The sequence below is a fragment of the Bubalus kerabau genome, chromosome 6 (genome assembly GCF_029407905.1).
Source record: "Bubalus kerabau isolate K-KA32 ecotype Philippines breed swamp buffalo chromosome 6, PCC_UOA_SB_1v2, whole genome shotgun sequence".
NCBI lineage: Eukaryota > Metazoa > Chordata > Mammalia > Artiodactyla > Bovidae > Bubalus > Bubalus kerabau.
The window spans coordinates 81,877,567-81,899,472 of record NC_073629.1 but is presented as its reverse complement, the minus strand read 5'-3'; the positions used below and the strand labels follow the sequence as shown (position 1 = coordinate 81,899,472).

The following is a 21,906-nucleotide window of genomic DNA, read 5'->3' as shown; positions in this document are numbered from 1 at the left end:
TTGCAGTCATCTGCGTGGTTAAATTAGCCAGTTGTTGTTGTTCAGTCACTAAGTCTTGTCCAACTCTTTGCAATGCCATGGACTGCAGCATGCCAGGCCTCCCTGTCCATCACCATATCCCAGAGCTTGCTCAAAGTCATGCCCATTGAGTCAATGATGCCATCCAACCATCTCATCCTCTGTCGCCCTCTTCTCCTCTTGCCCTCAATCATTCCCAGCATCAGGGTCTTTTCTAATGAATAAGTTCTTCACATCAAGTGGCCAAAGTGTTAGAGCTTCAGCTTTAACATCAGTCCTTCCAATGAATATTCAGGGTTGATTTCCTTTAGGATTGGCTGATTTGATCTCCTTGCAGTCCACGGGACTCTCAAGAGTCTTCTCCAGCACCACAGTTTGAAAGCTTCAGTTCTTCAGTGCTCAGCCTTCTTTATGGTCCAACTCTCATATCCATACATGACTACTGGAAAAACAATAGCTTTGACTATACGGACCTTTGTCAACAAAGAGATGTCTTTGCTTTTTAATACACTGTCTAGGTTTGTCATAATTTTTTAATTTCATGATTGCAGTCACCATCTGCAGTGATTTTGGAGCCCAGGAAAATGAAATCTGACACTGTTTTCACATTTTCCCCATCTATTTGCCATGAAGAGATAGGACCAGATGCCATGATCTTCGGTTTTTGAATGTTGAATTCTAAGCCAGCTTTTTCACTCTCCTCTATCACCTTCAAGAAGAGACTCTTTAGATCCTCTTCACTTTCTGCTGTTAAAGTGTTATCATCTCCATATCTGAGGTTGTTGATATTTCTCCCAGACAGTCTTGATTCCAGCTTGTGCTTCATCCAGTTGGGCATTTCGCAGGCTGTACTCTATATATATGTTATATAAGCAGGGTGACAATATGCAGCCTTGACATACTTCTTTCCCAGTTGTGAACCAGTCCATTGTTCCATGTCGAGTTGTAACTATTGCTTCTTGTCCTGCATACAGGTCTCTCAGGAGGCAGGTAATGTGGTCTGGTATTCCCATCTCATTAAGAATATTCCACAGTTCATTGTGATCCACACAGTCAAAGGCTTTAGCATAAATTAGCCAGTTAGATATCTCAAAAACAAGTTGTCAATAAAATTCTATTAAATTCAACAAGTTTACTGTGCTCTGCCTATGCTGCCACACACTTAGGCACTTGTGGCTATTTAACTTAAATTTTAAAATTCAGTTGCTGGGACTTCTGTTGCATTCAAGTGGTTAAGACTTTGCCTTCCATGCAGGGTATTCAGGTTTGATCCCTGGTCAGGGAGCTAAGATCCCACCTGCCTCATTGTCAAAAAACCAAAATGCAAAAAGCAGAAACAATTTTGTCACAAATTCAATGAAGACTTTAAAAATGGTCCACATTAAAAAAAAAAAAAGACCTCAGTTCTTTAGTCACTATAGTCATATTTCATCTGCTAAATAGGTCGACTTGTGACTACTAGCTACCAGTTAGACAATGCAGATTACAGAACATGTCCATTATATCAGAAAGTGCTGCTGGATAATGCTGCCAGATGGTAGGATACTCTGAGGATGCAGTAATGACCAAAACATTCTGCCTGCTCCTAAGGGCTTACTGTCGAGCAGTGAAGACAGCTGCTTAGCAAGCCATCCCAGGTTGTAGTGGGGGAAGGACAGAGGGCAATGGGAGGTATGGTCAAGAAAAATGAAGTCAAAGAAAACTCCATCTATGTTATTGAGTAACTGACCAATTTTTAAACTTTGTTGTACTTAGTTTTTAAAAATTTAGCCAATTATTTACTCTGCAACTGGATTCCATAACTATGATATTTAAAATATTATTGAAGAATAACCTTAAAATTTATTCAATATTAAAATGTTTAATGTAATAAATCTCAGAATAAGCCAAATGCAAAACAGTATGATTCCATTTATGTGAATTCTAGAACAGGCAAATTAATCTCTGATGGTAGAAATCAGAGCTATAGTTGCCTGGCATGGGGGAGGGGTTGTAAGTAGGAGGAGTGATTGACTATTAAGGATCTTGGGGGTACTTTCTGGGATATTGATAATGTTCTGTTGTTCTATACCTTGATAGGGACATTGGTTACACAGGCACATGCATTTGTTGATACTAGAGGAGCTGTGTAATTAAGATTGATACAGTTCATAGAATGTAAATTATATGTCAATTAAAAATTGAATGCATGAAATTATTTTTTATAATGTGTTGCAGTTGACATGGGTAACATTATGGAAATAGTTTCATTCCCTCATCATTTTGTCTGCTAGCAACCTGGCCTTCATAACCCTTGTTATATCATCACTGGCAGGAAGATCTTCAGCATCCTTCCTGATCTTGGGCCATGTAGACATAAATATATTGCTCCTACTTTTCCAGCATTTCATGCTTTCTCTTTTATCAAAAGTGGACAAGCTGGTAGGATCTTTGCCAGGATGTTAAGAAGGATATATTTTGGGGTGAGGAGATTTGAGGTGAATTTTGCTTCTTTTTCTTCTTCACTATATCATTTGCACTTGTAACAAGGAGCATGTAGTTTTTTTATTACTCTGAAATACAAAAGTTCATTTTGTATTGGCCTGGAAAGTCCATTTATCCATGGGTACTACATAATCATTTGAAAACCGGGTTTTATTCCACAGTTAGTGACACATTTCCTTCCAAGCAGCAGGATCGGTGGGTGGTTCTTTAGCAGTCGTGGGTCTTGATAAAGAGCTAACTTCATGCCTCGTCTGTCTCCACCATGCTGCTCCTGTTAAGTCTCTCTGTGGTCTGGGACACACAGAGTGAATTTGGGTCTCTTGGAGGTGGTCTGCCCCTCTCATCTGCCTGCTTCTCCCTGTACGCACAGATTCTTACCTGACCCTCGATGAGCCGATGAATAACATCACCACGTCCCTGGGGCAGACGGCTGAACTGCACTGCAAAGTCTCGGGGAATCCGCCTCCCACCATCCGCTGGTTCAAAAACGATGCCCCTGTGGTCCAGGAGCCCCGGAGGATCTCCTTTCGGGCAACCAACTATGGCTCTCGACTGCGGATTAGAAACCTTGACACCACAGACACAGGCTACTTCCAGTGTGTGGCGACAAATGGCAAGAAGGTGGTTTCTACCACCGGAGTCTTATTTGTCAAGTTCGGTAAGCAGCTTCCTACCGGGGATGACCTTTGACTCTCAGCCTCCATGGGGGTGAGGAGGGATGGAGAAATGAGCATGTACTGGGTGTGCCTAGCAACACAGAAGCTGGAACACTTGTACCCATTTTAGAAATAAATAAACCAGCAGTTAAGTACCACATTCAAGGTCACCCAGCCAGTCAACAGCAGAGCAAGAGCAGGGTCCAGATCGGTCTAACCTCAGCTGCAATTCTAAATCACCGCACCAGTGAATTCTTCTCAGCAAGGATGTTCCTTGTCCAGAGAAGTTGGGAAGATTTCCAGCACACGTGCCCCTTTTTGATCCAGCTGGCATCAAAGACCCCTGCCTGTGGTTGCATCAATGTCCTTGTGCTCATTCAGCCTCCCACTGAAACTCCCTGCATCTCACGATAATGCCTACTCTATTGACTCATTTTTCAACCCTGGTCTTAGCATTTTTCAGGCTCTAAACCGTGGGATAATCTCATTGGTATGTTTTTTCCTAGAGGTGGCTGGGGGAGCTGGAGCAAAATGATAAATTCCAGAAAAATAAATATCACCTTGGGGTGGTTGAGAACCTTAGATTGTAATGGTTTGACTGTACTGAAGCTTACCTTCCAGTAACCCAGGCTGACTGTTTCCTTTGTTTTTCTCTCATTTCTTCAGGTCCCCCTCCCACCGCAAGTCCAGGATCTTCGTAAGTACTTGCATCTTCTTTCGTGTCATTTTCAAGGGTTTCTGCCAAGGTTGCTAGGGCAAAGGCCATTTTGTCCTCTGCTTGGGTCAAAACACTGTGTTCCCAGATTTCATTCCATTTTGCCCCGCCCTCATTGCGTTTTGCTTTTTCTTTGATATGAAGATTCACAGGAGACCAGCACTGGCAGTAATCTCAATTGTGGTAATGTTGATTCTGAACAATCAAAGCAAAGAATCTACTTACATGTATTATTTTCCAAATTAAACTAACATTTAGTTACAATAGATTTGGTAAAATCAAACCAAAAAATGAAACGGTGCTGGCTTAGGAACCTATACTGTAGCCTTTGCCTCAAAGGGTCTGTACTTCATTCCTGATGCTTTACTTATTGAGCAGGTCATCTGGTAGGTGATCACTTTATTCTTATTCCCTTTAAAGAACTCAGAGGCAGTAAGCCAGAAAGAAAAACACCAATACAGTATACTAACGCATATATATGGAATTTAGAAAGATGGTAACAATAACCCTGTGTAGGAGACAGCAAAAGAGACACTGATGTATAGAACAGTCTTATGGACTCTGTGAGAGAGGGAGAGGGTGGGAAGATTTGGGAGAATGGCATTGAAACATGTAAAATATCATGTATGAAACGAGTTGCCAGTCCAGGTTTGATGCACGATACTGGATGCTTGGGGCTGGTGCACTGGGACGACCCAGAGGGATGGAATGGGGAGGGAGGAGGGAGGAGGGTTCAGGATGGGGAACACATGTATACCTGTGGTGGATTCATTTTGATATTTGGCAAAACTAATACAGTTATGTAAAGTTTAAAAATAAAATAAAATTTTAAAAAAAATTAAAAAAAAAAAAAAGAACTCAGAGGCAGAAGTTTTGACTTGCCGAGGAAAAGAAAGCCCTGTGTCTGGATGAGAGTTATGTTTGTTTCATTTTGAGTCTCAAAATCCAGTTTCTTTCACTGACCCTATTGTTGATGCATTTTTCCTTTTCTGTTTGAGGGAATCTCTTCTTTCATTCTAGGAGCATTCACTTGGGGCATTTTTCTTTATGTATATTTTTATTTGGGCAGGGGTGGGGGATGACCTGCTTATTAAAATCCTTGCTCTGCAAGAAAATGTATTTCATATTCTGTGGATTTCTTAAGTAAAACTCACTGGGCTCTGCCATGAGAGCATCCAAATGCCTGACCTAGACTAAACCAATGGCAAATACAACAACCGCTTAATTTGCTCTAATCCCCTCTGTGCCTCTTAATTACAGTGCGGGATATTTTAATATATTTGTGTGTGCCTGGAGGTCCAATGGCCCACAATCCCATTAATAAAACAGGTAATGGGTAAAAATAAACACTGGCTTTCAGCCACACTGTTCTGCTATTTCATCAGCCAGTTAAAGGGGACTGTTAAAGAGTCTTTAAAATTACCCATGTGCTAATTGCATTCTACTTGCCCAGGTAGAAAATGTTGATTGATCTTAAAGCAGGTCAGAAGTGTGGTCATTCTGCCTTGCATTTCTTGAAGTTAATCTTTTTTTTAAATGAACTCACTTATTTGTTGATATATGGAATCCTTTTGAAGTCTTATTTAAACAAAGATGAAAACTTCTGTTACCGGCTGTAAAAATGGTTCTCACTCTGGTACCTTGTTTGTTCCTGTTAATCTGAGTTTCAAATGCAGCTGATAATCTCTGTCCTAGTTTGATTAATGTGGTTCACTAATCTGCCTTTGTTCTTAAACACTGGGCTGTTGATTTTCTACCTGTTGTATTTGTATCAGAGTTCCTTTTTTTTAGTATCAAAAGTATTTTTAAACCTTTTTATGTCTTTGCTTCTTGAAGTTTTCATTCTTTCTTTCCTACTGCCTTTCTGATGAACCCAGTCTATTTTCTCATGACTTTTAATTTCTTACAAAGATAGGACACCACTTTTGTGAGCTGATATCTATGGAAAGGTTATTGAAGTTCCTTAAAGATTCTCAGTGATAGCTCAAAGTATCCTTTGATGTCAGGCACTCTGTTTTATGTGAGCTGCTCATTTATCTATCATGTTAGTCTGCGGTAACATGAGCTGTACAGTTGCCATGTTTGCTTGAAGGGAGCTGCAATAAAATACAATCAAAGTTGGAAATCCCGCAGGGCCTTCTGCAGCTCAATTTTCATCCCCATTTTGGCATTGCTGGTTGGCATTTTGGTACCCTTTTCTTTCATTCCCTTAGAAACTGGCAATAGAGCCTGCTTTTTTCTCCTTCCTCAGTTGCCACCACTTACCCTATCTCCAAGAGTTCCTCTCTTCATAAGACTAACTCCCAAATGGAATGCTAGTCCCCTTCCCTATCCTCAACAAGATGCCAAACCTCCCTACAAGGGGACAGGCAGAATGCAACAAAATAATAGCCGTGGAGGATATCACCACACAGGAGCGCTCTGAAAGCCTTTTGTCAGACCGCACAGTCTTTTCCCAAGGCAGGAGTGAAGTGCGGTTATAAGAGTGTTCTTGTCACTTGAAGGTGGCACCGTAAGAGTTACTGCAAGGAAATCAAATGCAAGTGCATGACACACCCTGATGTTTGGAGCAGTGAGATGTATTAGATGTATGTAACCTGGCGAGAGCTGGGCACCAGTTGAGGCCACAGCACATCCCTAGACTGGGACAGGCTTGTAGGGCCCTTGGGATTATGGCCCAGAAAGACAAAGCATGTGAGGCACTTGCCACTCCTAGGGACTGCATCAGGTCTTCACATGAAGCTTCCAGGATGGCATTTTAGGTTGTAGTAAGAGGAAGTTTGAAACATTGGTTTGGCTTCTGTTCATAGCTGCGGGCTAGCTGTCTTCTGTCATTGCTGGGTCCTGGCCCACCTCTAACAATTATCGGAGCCTGGGGCATAAACGCAAGTGGAGGCTCACATACCACACGTCTACATATTTAAATGTTGTAAATCAAGCTAGCAAACTGTTCAGTGAAATATGTTCTGTCCTCCCACGTTGACAAATATACTTTCATAATGACCAAATTTAAAAATACATGCAAAATTTGTATGACTAGAAGCCAGGAACTGTCAAAACTAACCACTTTAATGATTCTTCTTCATGTCTACATGTTCTGTTCATGAGCCAGAGATATTATAAGTAATTCATAGATTGTTATATATTAGTTCCATTAAAACTTCTTTTATTGCCTTCATTTCAGCAAAATGAATACCTATGTTGTTTTCCATGGGATTTTCAAATAGTGTGTATTCTTTTGACATTCTTTGGCTTGTAGATGCATCACCCTATTTTCCGCTTTGATATTCTCACAGCATTCTCCCTTTGTGTGCGTCACTAAATTTCCTCTTTCATAAAGATACCGGTCATATTGTATTTGGGTCCATCCCAGTGACCCTGTTTTAACTCGGGTACAGGGTAACAACTGACCTCTGTAATCAAGTTACCCTGTTTCCAAATACGACCACGTTCTGAGCTACTGGACATTAGGACTTCAACATGTTAATTTCGTGGGGGCAGAAACGATTCAACTTATAATGCTTAATATTAAAAAATTTATCTCAACCATGTGAAACTCTTGCAAATATTACCCTTATTTGTGAGAACTTTTCAGAGGCAATGATTGAAATACATGAAAATGAATGCTTGGTTATATTTGGAATGATAGTTTATTGTATGCGAGTCTATTGCATTCAAACTGAAAAGAAGTTGACAAGTTGATTGATTTGTCTCTTACTGCAGTGCTTTTGCCACTGCAGTCTTTCCTATGCGCCAAGCCATGTCCATCACTCCCCCTGGCAATGACACAAACCTTCACAGGATAGAATCACAGTTGTCTTCTGTTTCAAAGACATAGGATGAGAGATGCAGAGAAGCATCTGGGACTGGAGCAGTGTTAAATCATGGACATGGATGTTTAAGGTTTGGGTCACTGAGCCAGCACTCAGTGGCACAACCCTAGAAGCAGAGAATCCCCTGTGTACTCTTCACTCTCATTCACTTTATTTTCTGTGTATTTTTGGTACGTAGGCTCAGGACAGGGGCCTTCTTTTTTTACTCTTTTTAATAACAGTTTTACTGAGATATACTTCATATGCCGTAAAATTCACCTTTGTAAAGTGTTTCTAGTATATTCAGTGTTGTATAACTTTCACTATTACCTTATTTTAAAACATTTTCATCACTTCATAAAGAATCTTCTCCTCTGATAACCTCTCCTCTACTTTCTGTCTCTTTGGATTTACCTGTTTTGGGTATATCATGTAAATAGAATCATACGGTATTTGTCCTTTTGTGTCTGGCTTCTTTCACTTAGCATAATGGTTTCAAGCTTTGTCCACTTTATAGCATGTGTAACTACTTCATCATTTTTTATGGCTGAATAGTATTCCATTGTATTCTGCATTTTCTTTATCCATTCGTTTATTGGTGGACTTTTGTATTACTGCCACCTTCACTTATTCTGAATAATGCTGCACTGTTCATGTACAAGTTTTTGTGGGGTGTGTGTTTTCTGTTTTATTGAATGTCTACCTAGAAATGAAATTCCATGGATATATGGTTATTCTGTATTTAACTTTTGAGGAACTACAAAATTGTTTCCCAAAGGGGCTGTGCCATTTTACACTCCTGTAAGGAATGTATGAGGGTTACAACTTCTCTTATTTTCCTTTTATTTATTTTTAATTATTATGACCATCCTAGTGGATGTGAAGTTGTGATTTTGTTCAATTGTAGTTTTAATTTGCATTTTCCTAATGCCTAATGATGTTGAACATCTTTTCATATGGTCATTAGGTACTTGTACTTCTTCTTTGGAGAAATGTCTGAATCCTTTGCCTATTTTTAAATTGGTTTTGTGTGTGTGTGTCTTTTTATTCTTTAGTTTTAAGAGTTATTCACATATTTTGGATACTGTACTCTTATCAGATATATGACTTGCAAGTATTTTCTCCCACTCTGTGGGAGAAAAATATTCATTTTCTTAATAATGTTCTTTGAAACAAAAAGGTTTTTCATTTTGATGAAGTGCAATTTATTGTTATTTTTTGGTTGGCTATTTGTGCCTTTGAGAAACCATTGCCTGAAACAAGGTCACAAAGGTTTGCTCCTATCTTTCCTTCTTACTTTTATAATTTTAGTTCTTTTGTTTAGGCTTTTGGTCCATGTTGAGTTAAATTTTGCCTGTGATGTGAGGTAGGAAATCCAGATTCATTCTTTTGCACATGGAAATCCAGTCTTCCCAACACAGTATGTGGAAAAGACTATTCTTTACCTATTGTCTTGGCACTCTGTGAAGAACCAATTAACTATAAATGTATGTGTTTGTTTCTGGACTCTCAATTCTGCTCCACCCATCTATGTGAGTTTCCTCGGGCCGGGTCCCCACACAGTCTTGATTGCTGTAGTTTGTAGTAAGTTTTGAAATCAGGAAATGTGAGTCTTCACTTTCAGTCAGTGTTCTACTGAAAAAAAAAAAACAGAGCCAGTAAAATGTTATAAGTATGTATAAGTGAAGAGATTTATTTCAAAGAATTGGCTTACATGATTGTGTGGGCTAGCTAGCCAAGTCTGAAATCCACAGGATAGAGTGTCAGGAGGGGCAGGCTAGACACTCCTCACCAGGTACTCATGCTGCTGTCCACAGGTAGAATTTCATCTTCATCAAGAAAACCTTACTTCTGCACTAAAAGCCTTTCAACTGATTGACTCAAACTCACTCATTTATTGAGGATGATTTCCTACAGTTAGCTGACTACAGATGTTAATCACATCTAAAAAGTATTTTCACAGCTGCAAGTGGACAAGTGTTTGCAAAACTGGGAACTGTACCTCGCCAAGTTGACGCATAAAGCTGATCATTCCATCCTCCAAAATTATTCTTCTTTTTAAAGACTTTTTTTCACCTATTCTGAGTTTCCTTTTATTTCCATATGAATTTTAGGGGCAGCTTGTTAATCTGTGCCAAGAGGCCAGCCAGGTTTTTTATATGAATGGCATTGGCTCTATCAATGAACTTGGAGAGTGTTGCCATCCAAACATTAAATCTTCCAGTGCATGAATATGAGATGTCTTTCTATTTAATTTCTTTCAATTATGTTTCATAGGTTTCAGTGTATAATTTTACTCCTTTATGTTAAATTTATTCCTAAATATTTTATTATTTTTCTTGCTATTGTATATGAAATCGTTTTCTTTATTTTCAGATTATTCACTGCTACTCTATAGAGACACAACTGATTTTTGTATGTCAGTTTTATGTCTTTGCTAAGTCATGTCCAACTCTTTGCGACCCCAAGGACTGTAGCCTATCAGGCTTCTCAGTCCATGTGATTTCCCAGGCAAGAATATTGGAGTGGGTTGATGTTTCCTTCTCCAATTTAATTTTATACCCTTGCTAAACTCATTTATTAGCTCTGCATGTATGTGTGTGAATGAAATTCGCTCAGTTGTGTCCAACTCTGTGACCTCATGGACTGTGGCCTGCCAGGCTCCTCTGTGCATGGAATTCTCCAGGCCAGAATACTGCAGTGGGTAGCTGTTCCCTTCTCCAGGGATCCAACCCAGGTCTGCCGCATTGCAGGTGGATTCTTTACCATCTGAGCCACCAGGGAAGCTCAATATATGTATGTATGTATGTGTGTGTATATATGTAGCTGGTAGTTTAGTTGTTAAGTCATGTTCGACTCCTGTGACCCCATAGACTGTAGCCCACCAGGCTCCTCTGTCCATGGGATTTCCCAAGCAAGCATAATGGAGTGGGTTGCCATTCCTATTCCTTAGTATTTTCTATCATATGATCATGTTATCTACAAATAGAAACCACTTTACTTCTTTCTTTTCAATATATGTGCTTTTTATTTCTGGTCTAGAGCCTCCTGTACAGCGTTAAATAGAAGTAGTGAGTACAGACATCGTCTTTTCCCTGATCTTAAGGGAAAAACTTTATGATGCTAGCAGTTGTTTTTTTGCAGATACCCTTTAGTTCTGTCCTATTCCTACTTTGTTGAATATTTTTTACTATAAAAGGGTGTTGCTGCTGCTGCTGCTAAGTCACTTCAGTTGTGTCCGACTCTGTGTGACCCCATAGACAGCAGCCCACCAGGCTCCTCTGTCCATGGGATTCTCCAGGCAAGAATACTGGAGTAGGTTGCCATTTCTTTCTCCAGGGGATCTTCCTGACCCAGGAATTGAACCCGGGTCTCCTGCATTGCAGGCAGATGATTTACATATGTTGCTGAATTTAGTTCACTAGTGTGTGTTTTTTGGGGGGAGTTTTGCATCTGTGTTTATAAAAGGTATTGCTCTGTAGTTTTCTTTGTGTGTAATGTCTTTGTTTAATTCTGATGTCAGGATAATACTGACCTCTTAGAATGATCTGGGAAGTAGTTTCTTCTATTTTTGAGGAAGGGTTTGTGAAAATTTCTTCTTTGAATGTTTCAAAATGTTTAAAATTCACCAGTAAAGCTATTTGGGCCTGAACTGTTCTTTGTGGAAAGTTTCAAAATTAGTGATTCAACTTCTTCACTTGTTATAGATCTATTCAGGCTTTCTGTTTATGAGTCAAGTTTTGTGTCTCTCTAGGAATTTGTCCATTTCGTCTAGATTATCTAAGTTGCTGATATATTGTTGTTAAGAGTTTACCTTATGATTTTTAAAATGTCTATAATATCAGTTGTGATGTTTCTTCTTTCATATCTGATTTTAGTAACTTGTTTTTTTTTTTTTCTTGGTAAAACTAGCTAGTCTAACTAAAGATTTGTCAATTTTGTCAGTCTTTTCAAAGAACTTACCGTTTTTTGAAAACTGAGCATTTAAATAATGTATTGTGGTAATTCTAGAAATCAGATCACTTCCTTTCTGATGTTGCTGTGTTTTGTTGTTCCTGTTTGTTTAGTGACTTGTCTGGAATAATTCTGAATAGTCTATATTCCCTATCACGTATGCTATTGAAGTCTATGCTCAGCTCAGAGATCAGCTAACAATTGGACAGAAATTACTTTAAACCAATAAGTCTCCCACCCTTTGCTGAAGGGTTCCATGTATGTTTTGGAGGAATCCCCTTAGCACTCCAGTTTATAATTCTATCTTTGCTTTCATTTCCTGCTTGAGCATGACCTCAAAGTTAGCCAGAAGTGAGAGATTAAGGCTTTCTCGGATCTTTCCTACGTATGCACACAGCCCCTCACATGACATCATGTAAGTGCATCCTTCCACATCCTCAGAAGTATGTCAGAGGTTTTCAAAGTCCCTTATGACTGTCTCATTCCTTAGATCCTCCCTTTGAGAGCTTTTGAGCTTTTTTTTGGCCAGGCTCCGTTTTTCCCCAGCTGATACTGTTAGCCCAGGCAACTATGAGGTTGTTGTTTGTTTTGTTTTGTTTTTTAACAAATGGCCTGGGGCTGAGGCTTTTCCCACCCAGAAGCTCCAAGTCCAATTAAAAAAAAAAAAAAAAATCAAGCCCTGTGAGTGGGGCTTTTCCAGAGTCCTGCTCAACAGGTGAAATCAGGCCAGTTCTCTGCAAACAGGATTTTGAAGCCCTGCAACCCTCTTTGCCTCCTCCAGTGAGCGCTCTGCTGCTGGCTTTCATAGCTGCCAGTTTTCAAGGTTACTGCCGAACTCAGGAGGGGCAGATGAGAATAGAGCAAGTTGAAATTCCATAGGACTCTGATCTTTTCTTGAATAAATTCTCAGAGTGTTGCAAGACTTTGGCCAATTTCCAGAATTCTGAAAAGGATGATTTTCACGTTTTTCCCCCAGTATTGCTGCTTTTATGGATGTACAGATTTTTAGAGGTCCTTTGTCTGTCATTCCATATTCCCCACCTCCACCAGGGCATGTTGTTGATGTCTACAGACACTGCAGGTTTGGTACTATCTTAGGAGGCCTCTGAGGCCCCAGGTATTGTTCCATATGATGACAGCTTCCCTTTGTTGAATTTCTTCCCCCAAATAAGGCAATGGTTGGGACTTCTCACATATATCACCTCTCTGCTCCAAAACAGCTCTCCAGGGAAGATGTTTTGATCCCTGTATTAGTTAACAGGCTCACAAAAGCTAAATGGCTTTAACTGGACCTAGTTCATATTCAACTTCTTCAGTTTTAATCTTTAGGGATTATTAAATTGATGGATTGGACCCTGTGAGAACAGGGGAGTCCCAATACTACATCACTCATGCTTGCCTAGGCCTCCTGGTATATCTCTTGAGAAATATACCTCCTGGTATATTTCTAACAGGCAAACAGATCCAGTACAGCAAACACTAAGCCTCAGTTCAGTCCAACAAATACTTATCAATCACCTACGAAATGCCAAGCTTTTGGCCAAACTCTGTGGAAACTACAGAGACTACTCTTTGCCCTCCAACTGCTGACCCAGTGTGCTGGGGCCTGAAAGAACAGGCCTTTCACTTCATCAGCAAGTGCTTCTGACCCTCCACCTCCTCTTTTTCATCTCCCCTGTGACCCTCCTCTCTACCACTCTCCTATTTGAAATTCTGTAACCACCTTAGCACTGCTTTCCCTTCTTCCACCCTTGTCTCCTATAAGCAATTTCTCATTGCAGAAACCAGAGTGAGCTTTTAAAAATATTTTCTGCCCTCTTAGGCCCCTCACTCCCCTGGACTTCCCATTTGGAATAGATTTCCGACTCCTTGCCCTGATGTGTAAGACTCCCTGCCTCCCTCTGGCCTCCCACCACCATCATTCAACTCCAGCCACGCTGGTGGAGGTTCTGTTCCTTGGACTCTCCAGGCTCGTTTTGCAGGTCATAGGATTCCTGAGCTAGCCGTTCTCTCTGCTTGAAAGGCTTTGTTCTGAGATCTTAGCATGAGTCACTCTTTTCTTGTCATTTAGTGCCCACCTAAAATGTCACCTCCTCAGAAATAATCCCTGAATCTAAAGTAGCCCCAGGCACTTTCTATCCTATAACATGCTTCGTTGATATCAGAGTATGGTCACCACCTAACATTTTCTTTTTTATGCCTTTATTTGTCTGCAAAATAAGTTTCATGAGGTCAGAGCATTATCTGCTTCATATATCATTCTATCCCAGTCCTAGAACATAGCCAACATTCAGTAAATATTCATTTAAAAAAAGGAGAATAGGGGGATGGGAGGAAGGGAGGGAGAAAGACAACATCTAACTTCCCTTGTGGCTCAGCTGGAAAAGAATCTGTCTGCAATGTGGGAGACCTAGGTTCAATGCCTGGGTTGGGAAGATGCCCTGGAGGAGGGAACGGCTACCCACTCCAGTATTCTGGCCTGGAGAATTCCATGGACTGTATAGTCCATGGGGTCACAAAGAATTGGACACCACTGAGTAACTTTCACTTGAGATGGCGATAATAGTACCTATCTTATAGAATTGTCATTGGCAGTGATGAGACTATGAATATGGAGTACTTAATACCTCATAGAATTCAGTAAGTATGCCTCCAATGAATGAAACAGTATTTGTTGACTGACTGACTGAACTATTCCACTGTCTTATGACACATGAAAAGTCCTGGCATGGGGCCTGGTAGATAATTAAAGTTCAGTGATTTTTAAGTCATATTTCTTTTCTTTCATCTTATGAGGTCTCCTGAAGAATCAGTCTGAGAAAGACCATGGTTAAGAAAAAGTATCTCATAGGCTTGTTGTAAAGGTAAAATATAAGGTGATGCCTATAATGTGGGTAGCACTGTGCCTGGCGCACATCAGGAGCTTCATAATGTTGACTAACGTCACCATCATAATCATCGCTGTTTCAGCAAAAAGGCTATCCTTCTTTCCGGGTAGAGTCCTTCTGGACAACATATCTAGATGTGAACCCCAACCAGAGGCCTTGAAGTCTCTATTTCCTTTCCTCTCATTGGCCTTTGGCTTTAGTCCCTTTCTGCAGAAAGATAAAGTGACCAGCTTTTGATGAATTCTTTCCTTTTCTTATCTGCTTCCAAGGCTCAGCCACAGTGAAGAAGTGTAGCTGGGCATTAGCCCAGCCCAGGAAGTGATAATGTAATTTTCAATTCAAGATAAACTCAAGGATAACTTTCAACACAGCTACTCAGGCAGTTCAGGGGTGGAGGTGCCCTGTAGAGAGGAGACGGGTAAGTCACTCAGCAGCTGGCCCAGAACACAGGGGGCCACAGCTCCAGTGAAGTAGCTGACCTCCATCTCTTCATCAAACCCCTTGAGACTCAGTTCTCTGCAGAGAAGGGGCAGAGGGAGGGAATGTGGAGAGATTAGATAAGAAGGATTTACCAACCCCACTGGGAGATGGTTCCAAAAGTATAGAAGGTTGAGAAGCCAAGCTCTTACATCCCAATCCACCTCCATCACTCAGCAATTCCCACTGTATGAATAGGGTGTGGAAAGCTTCCAATTAGAACTATACTTGTGAATATTGGCAAAGTGTGTCGTGTGTGCAGAGCACATTTAAAAGGAGAAGAAGGAAGATAAGTCCTTGTTTTCGAGGAGCACATGTTGTGCTATGAGGTTCTCAGTCTGTGTGTTAGTCATAAAATATTGCCACACCTAACACAGCACCTAGCACATAAGTTGGTGCTCATCGAATGTGTGTTAAATTGAACGTCTGTCCTGAAATCTTTTCTCCACATATAACAAAGTTTTATTATATGCTTAACACATTTTTATCAAGTTCCTTCTGTGTTCCAGGCTTCTGGTTCTTAGAAACTGTTTTTAAGTTATACAGTGAGTGCCAGACAGCAAAGCCAATCCAAAAACCCTCATTCAACATCATTTAAACTTTTCTTTCCTGTATTTATGAGCCCTAATATAAGCTTTCACTGTAAGTTACAGAGAAAGTACTTTTCAAGAAATGGAGAACATTTCTACTCCAATTCTGGCTTTGAGTGAACAGAAAGCCCAGAGATATGAGAGTGTGAGTTTGAGCACTGCTTCTCAATTGTAATTGCATGGAAGTCAGTCAAACTGTTGCTAAAATGCAGATTCAGAGGTGTAGGTCTGGGGTGGAGCCTGAGGCTCTGCATTTCTAACAGGCTCCCAGCAGGTACAGGCTCTGGTGATGCTCGTCCACATACTTAGAGAAGCAAGGGTCTACAGAAAAGGCACTTGTCAGAATTCTAGTCCTTTCTGTGTCATTCACTAGCCAGTGACCCTACACAGGATGCTTACCTTCTTTGGGCCTCAGTTTCTTTATTTTCAAACTGAAGAACTTGAGTTCAGTGTGATCTAGGAGTTCTTCTATATCATACTTTTATGACTCAATTTGTTATTTCCTTTAAGATCTTTTCAAGTTCTGAATTTCATGTAATTTACTCTTGGGTTCCCTTTCTCTTCTTTGAGGTGTTAATTGTTCTCTTTTATCTGTCCTGTGCATCCCTCCTGCCCATTCCAAGCATGGTGGTATGTAGTTAGATCAATCAGTGAGAATGATTTTGCAGAGAACTACCACATAGCAACCCTCCCCATCACCACCGCCAGGTTCTGCAGTTGTGTGGTTTTGTGCCCTTCTGGATGAAAAGGAAATAACCATTCATTCTGCTGGTCAGTAGCAGGTTCTGCTCACCTCATGTTAAATAGAGCAACATTTTCCTTCCATATTTCTTCATGGGGCTCCTGAGCGTAGAGTACCTCTGTTTGAAATTAAGCAAAGGGATCACAGCAGGAGGTGGTATTGAAGACAGCCCTCTTTATGTAGATGTTTTTAAAGAACCATCCCCTGGCAGTCCAGTGATTGGGACTCTGTGATTCCACTGCAGGGGACATGGGTTCCATTCCTGGTTGGAGAACTAATTCTGGCCATGTGACCAAAACAAAACAAAAATTTTTAAATAATTTGTTTTGAGGGAGGAGCCAAGATGGCAGAGGAGTAGGACGGGGAGAACACTTTCTCCCCCACAAATTCATCAAAAGAGCATTTAAACATCAAGTAAATTCCACAAAACAACTTCTGAATGCCGGCAGAGGACATCAGGCACCCAGAAAAGCAGCCCAACTCTTCGAAAGGAGAGAGAAGAAATACAGCTCCATCCACCAGAACATCGACACAAGCTTCCCTAACCAGGAAACCTTGACAAGCCACCTGTACAAACCCACACACAGCGAGGAAACGCCACAATAAAGAGAACTCCACAAACTGCCAGAATACAGAAAGGATACCCCAAACTCAGCAATTTAAACAAGATGAAGAGACAGAGGAATACCCAGCAGATAAAGGAACAGGATAAATGCCCACCAAACCAAACAAAAGAGGAAGAGATAGGGAATCTACCTGATAAAGAATTCCGAATAATGATAGTGAAATTGATCCAAAATCTTGAAATTAAAATGGAATCACAGATAAATAGCCTGGAGGCAAGGATTGAGAAGATGCAAGAAAGGTTTAACAAGGACTTAGAAGAAATAAAAGAGAGTCAATATATAATGAATAATGCAATAAGTGAAATTAAAAACACTCTGGAGGCAACAAATAGTAGAATAACAGAGGCAGAAGATAGGATTAGTGAATTAGAAGATAGAATGGTAGAAATAAATGAATCAGAGAGGACAAAAGAAAAACAAATTAAAAGAAATGAGGACAATCTCAGAGACCTCCAGGACAATATTAAACGCTACAACATTCGAATCATAGGGGTCCCAGAAGAAGAAGACAAAAAGAAAGACCATGAGAAAATACTTGAGGAGATAATAGTTGAAAACTTCCCTAAAATGGGGAAGGAAATAATCACCCAAGTCCAAGAAACCCAGAGAGTCCCAAACAGGATAAACCCAAGGCGAAACACCCCAAGACACATATTAATCAAATTAACAAAGATCAAACACAAAGAACAAATATTAAAAGCAGCGAGGGAAAAACAACAAATAACACACAAGGGAATACCCATAAGGATAACAGCTGATCTTTCAATAGAAACTCTTCAAGCCAGGAGGGAATGGCAAGACATACTTAAAAGGATGAAAGAAAATAACCTACAGCCCAGATTATTGTACCCAGCAAGGATCTCATTCAAGTATGAAGGAGAAATCAAAAACTTTTCAGACAAGCAAAAGCAGAGAGAATTCTGCACCACCAATCCAGCCCTCCAACAAATACTAAAGGATATTCTCTAGACAGGAAACACAAAAACGGTGTATAAATTCGAACCCAAAACAATAAAGTAAATGGTAACGGGGTCATACTTATCAGTAATTACCTTAAACGTAAATGGGTTGAATGCCCCAACCAAAAGACAAAGACTGGCTGAATGGATACAAAAACAAGACCCCTGCATATGTTGTCTACAAGAGACCCACCTCAAAACAGGGGACACATACAGACTGAAAGTGAAGGGCTGGAAAAAGATTTTCCATGCAAATAGGGACCAAAAGAAAGCAGGAGTAGCAATACTCATATCAGATAAAATAGACTTTAAAACAAAGACTGTGAAAAGAGACAAAGATGGTCACTACATAATGATCAAAGGATCAATCCAAGAAGAAGATATAACAATTATAAATATATATGCACCCAACATGGGAGCACTGCAGTATGTAAGACAAATGCTAACAAGTATGAAAGGAGAAATTAACAATAACACAATAATAGTGGGAGACTTTAATACCCCACTCACACCTATGGATAGATCAACTAAACAGAAAATTAACAAGGAAACACAAACTTTAAACGATACAATAGACCAGTTAGACCTAATTGATATCTATAGGACATTTCATCCCAAAAGAGTGAATTTCACCTTCTTCTCAAGCGCACATGGAACCTTCTCCAGGATAGATCACATCCTGGGCCATAAAGCTAGCCTTGGTAAATTCAAAAAAAATAGAAATCATTCCAAGCATCTTTTCTGACCACAATGCAGTAAGATTAGATCTCAATTACAGGAGAAAAACTATTAAAAAATCCAACATATGGAGGCTGAACAACACGCTGCTGAATAACCAACAAATCACAGAAGAAATCAAAAAAGAAATCAAAATTTGCATAGAAACGAATGAAAATGAAAACACAACAACCCAAAACCTGTGGGACTCGGTAAAAGCAGTCCTAAGGGGAAAGTTCATAGCAATACAGGCACACCTCAAGAAACAAGAAAAAAGTCAAATAAATAACCTAACTCTACACCTAAAGCAACTAGAAAAGGAAGAAATGAAGAACCCCAGGGTTAGTAGAAGGAAAGAAATCTTAAAACTTAGAGCAGAAATAAATGCAAAAGAAACAAAAGAGACCATAGCAAAAATCAACAAAACCAAAAGCTGGTTCTTTGAAAGGATAAATAAAATTGACAAACCATTAGCCAGACTCATCAAGAAACAAAGGGAGAAAAATCAAATCAATAAAATTAGAAATGAAAATGGAGAGATCACAACAGACAACACAGAAATACAAAGGATCATAAGAGACTACTATCAACAATTATATGCCAATAAAATGGACAACGAGGAAGAAATGGACAAATTCTTAGAAAAGTACAACTTTCCAAAACTCGACCAGGAAGAAATAGAAAATCTTAACAGACCCATCACAAGCACGGAAATTGAAACTGTAATCAAAAATCTTCCAGCAAACAAAAGCCCAGGTCCAGACGGCTTCACAGCTGAATTCTACCAAAAATTTAGAGAAGAGCTAACACCTATCCTGCTCAAACTCTTCCAGAAAATTGCAGAGGATGGTAAACTTCCAAACTCATTCTATGAGGCCACCATCACCCTAATACCAAAACCTGACAAAGATCCCACAAAAAAAGAAAACTACAGGCCAATATCACTGATGAACATAGATGCAAAAATCCTTAACAAAATTCTAGCAATCAGAATCCAACAACACATTAAAAAGATCATACACCATGACCAAGTGGGCTTTATCCCAGGGATGCAAGGATTCTTCAATATCCGCAAATCAATCAATGTAATACACCACATTAACAAATTGAAAAATAAAAACCATATGATTATCTCAATAGATGCAGAGAAAGCCTTTGACAAAATTCAACATCCATTTATGATAAAAACTCTCCAGAAAGCAGGAATAGAAGGAACATACCTCAACATAATCAAAGCTATATATGACAAACCCACAGCAAACATTATCCTCAATGGTGAAAAATTGAAAGCATTTCCTCTAAAGTCAGGAACAAGACAAGGGTGCCCACTTTCACCATTACTATTCAACATAGTTTTGGAAGTTTTGGCCACAGCAATCAGAACAGAAAAAGAAATAAAAGGAATCCAAATTGGAAAAGAAGAAGTAAAGCTCTCACTGTTTGCAGATGATATGATCCTCTACATAGAAAACCCTAAACACTCCACCAGAAAATTACTAGAACTAATCAATGACTATAGTAAAGTTGCAGGATATAAAATCAACACACAGAAATCCCTTGCATTCCTATACACTAATAATGAGAAAACAGAAAGAGAAATTAAGGAAACAATTCCATTCACCATTGCAACGGAAAGAATAAAATACTTAGGAATATTTCTACCTAAAGAAACTAAAGACCTATATATAGAAAACTATAAAACACTGGTGAAAGAAATCAAAGAGGACACTAACAGATGGAGAAATATACCATGTTCATGGATTGGAAGAATCAATATAGTGAAAATGAGTATACTACCCAAAGCAATCTATAGATTCAATGCAATCCCTATCAACCTACCAATAGCATTCTTCACAGAGCTAGAACAAATAATTTCACAATTTGTATGGAAATACAAAAAACCTCGAATAGCCAAAGCGATCTTGAGAAAGAAGAATGGAACTGGAGGAATCAACTTACCTGACTTCAGGCTCTACTACAAAGCCACAGTTATCAAGACAGTATGGTACTGGCACAAAGACAGAAATATAGATCAATGGAACAAAATAGAAAGCCCAGAGATAAATCCACGCACATATGGACACCTTATCTTTGACAAAGGAGGCAAGAATATACAATGGATTAAAGACCATCTCTTTAACAAGTGGTGCTGGGAAATCTGGTCAACCACTTGTAAAAGAATGAAACTAGAACACTTTCTAACACCATACACAAAAATAAACTCAAAATGGATTAAAGATCTCAACATAAGACCAGAAACTATAAAACTCCTAGAGGAGAACATAGGCAAAACACTCTCTGACATACATCACAGCAGGATCCTCTATGACCCACCTCCCAGAATATTGGAAATAAAAGCAAAAATAAACAAATGGGACCTAATTAACCTTAAAAGCTTCTGCACATCAAAGGAAACTATTAGCAAGGTGAAAAGACAGCCTTCAGAATGGGAGAAGATAATAGCAAATGAAGCAACTGACAAACAACTAATCTTGAGAATATACAAGCAACTCCTACAGCTCAACTCCAGAAAAATAAATGACCCAATCAAAAAATGGGCCAAAGAACTAAATAGACATTTCTCCAAAGAAGACATACAGATGGCTAACAAACACATGAAAAGATGCTCAACATCACTCATTATCAGAGAAATGCAAATCAAAACCACTATGAGGTACCATTTCACACCAGTCAGAATGGCTGCTATCCAAAAGTCTACAAGTAGCTAAACAACTTTGGCAAAGATTCTCCTGAGAAAATACTGCAAAAGATATCTTTATCAATTAAAGATTTGTCTTCAAAAAAAAACAAAAAAAAAAAACAAAAGTCTACAAGTAATAAATGCTGGAGAGGGTGTGGAGAAAAAGGAACCCTCTTACACTGTTGGTGGGAATGCAAACTAGTACAGCCACTATGGAGAACAGTGTGGAGATTCCTTAAAAAACTGGAAATAGACCTGCCTTATGATCCAGCCATCCCACTGCTGGGCATACACACTGAGGAAACCAGAAGGGAAAGAAACACGTGTACCCCAATGTTCTTCGCAGCACTGTTTATAATAGCCAGGACATGGAAGCAACCTAGATGTCCATCAGCAGATGAATGGATAAGCAAGCTGTGGTACATATACACAATGGAGTATTATTCAGCCATTAAAAAGAATACATTTGAATCAGTTCTAATGAGGTGGATGAAACTGGAGCCTATTATACAGAGTGAAGTAAGCCAGAAAGAAAAACACCAATACAGTATACTAACGCATATATAT

At 39.5% G+C, this 21,906-nt stretch overlaps 1 protein-coding gene across 1 annotated transcript in view; it reads left to right on the top strand.

Moving 5' to 3' along the window:
• Nucleotides 1-21,906, top strand: part of ROR1 (receptor tyrosine kinase like orphan receptor 1) — a 466,632-nt gene that overhangs the window by 316,205 nt on the left and 128,521 nt on the right. Inside the window, exons 3-4 of the mRNA XM_055585619.1 lie at nucleotides 2,873-3,160; nucleotides 3,825-3,855. Coding sequence (XP_055441594.1) covers nucleotides 2,873-3,160; nucleotides 3,825-3,855 — 319 coding nt within the window. The remainder of the gene's footprint in view (nucleotides 1-2,872; nucleotides 3,161-3,824; nucleotides 3,856-21,906) is intronic.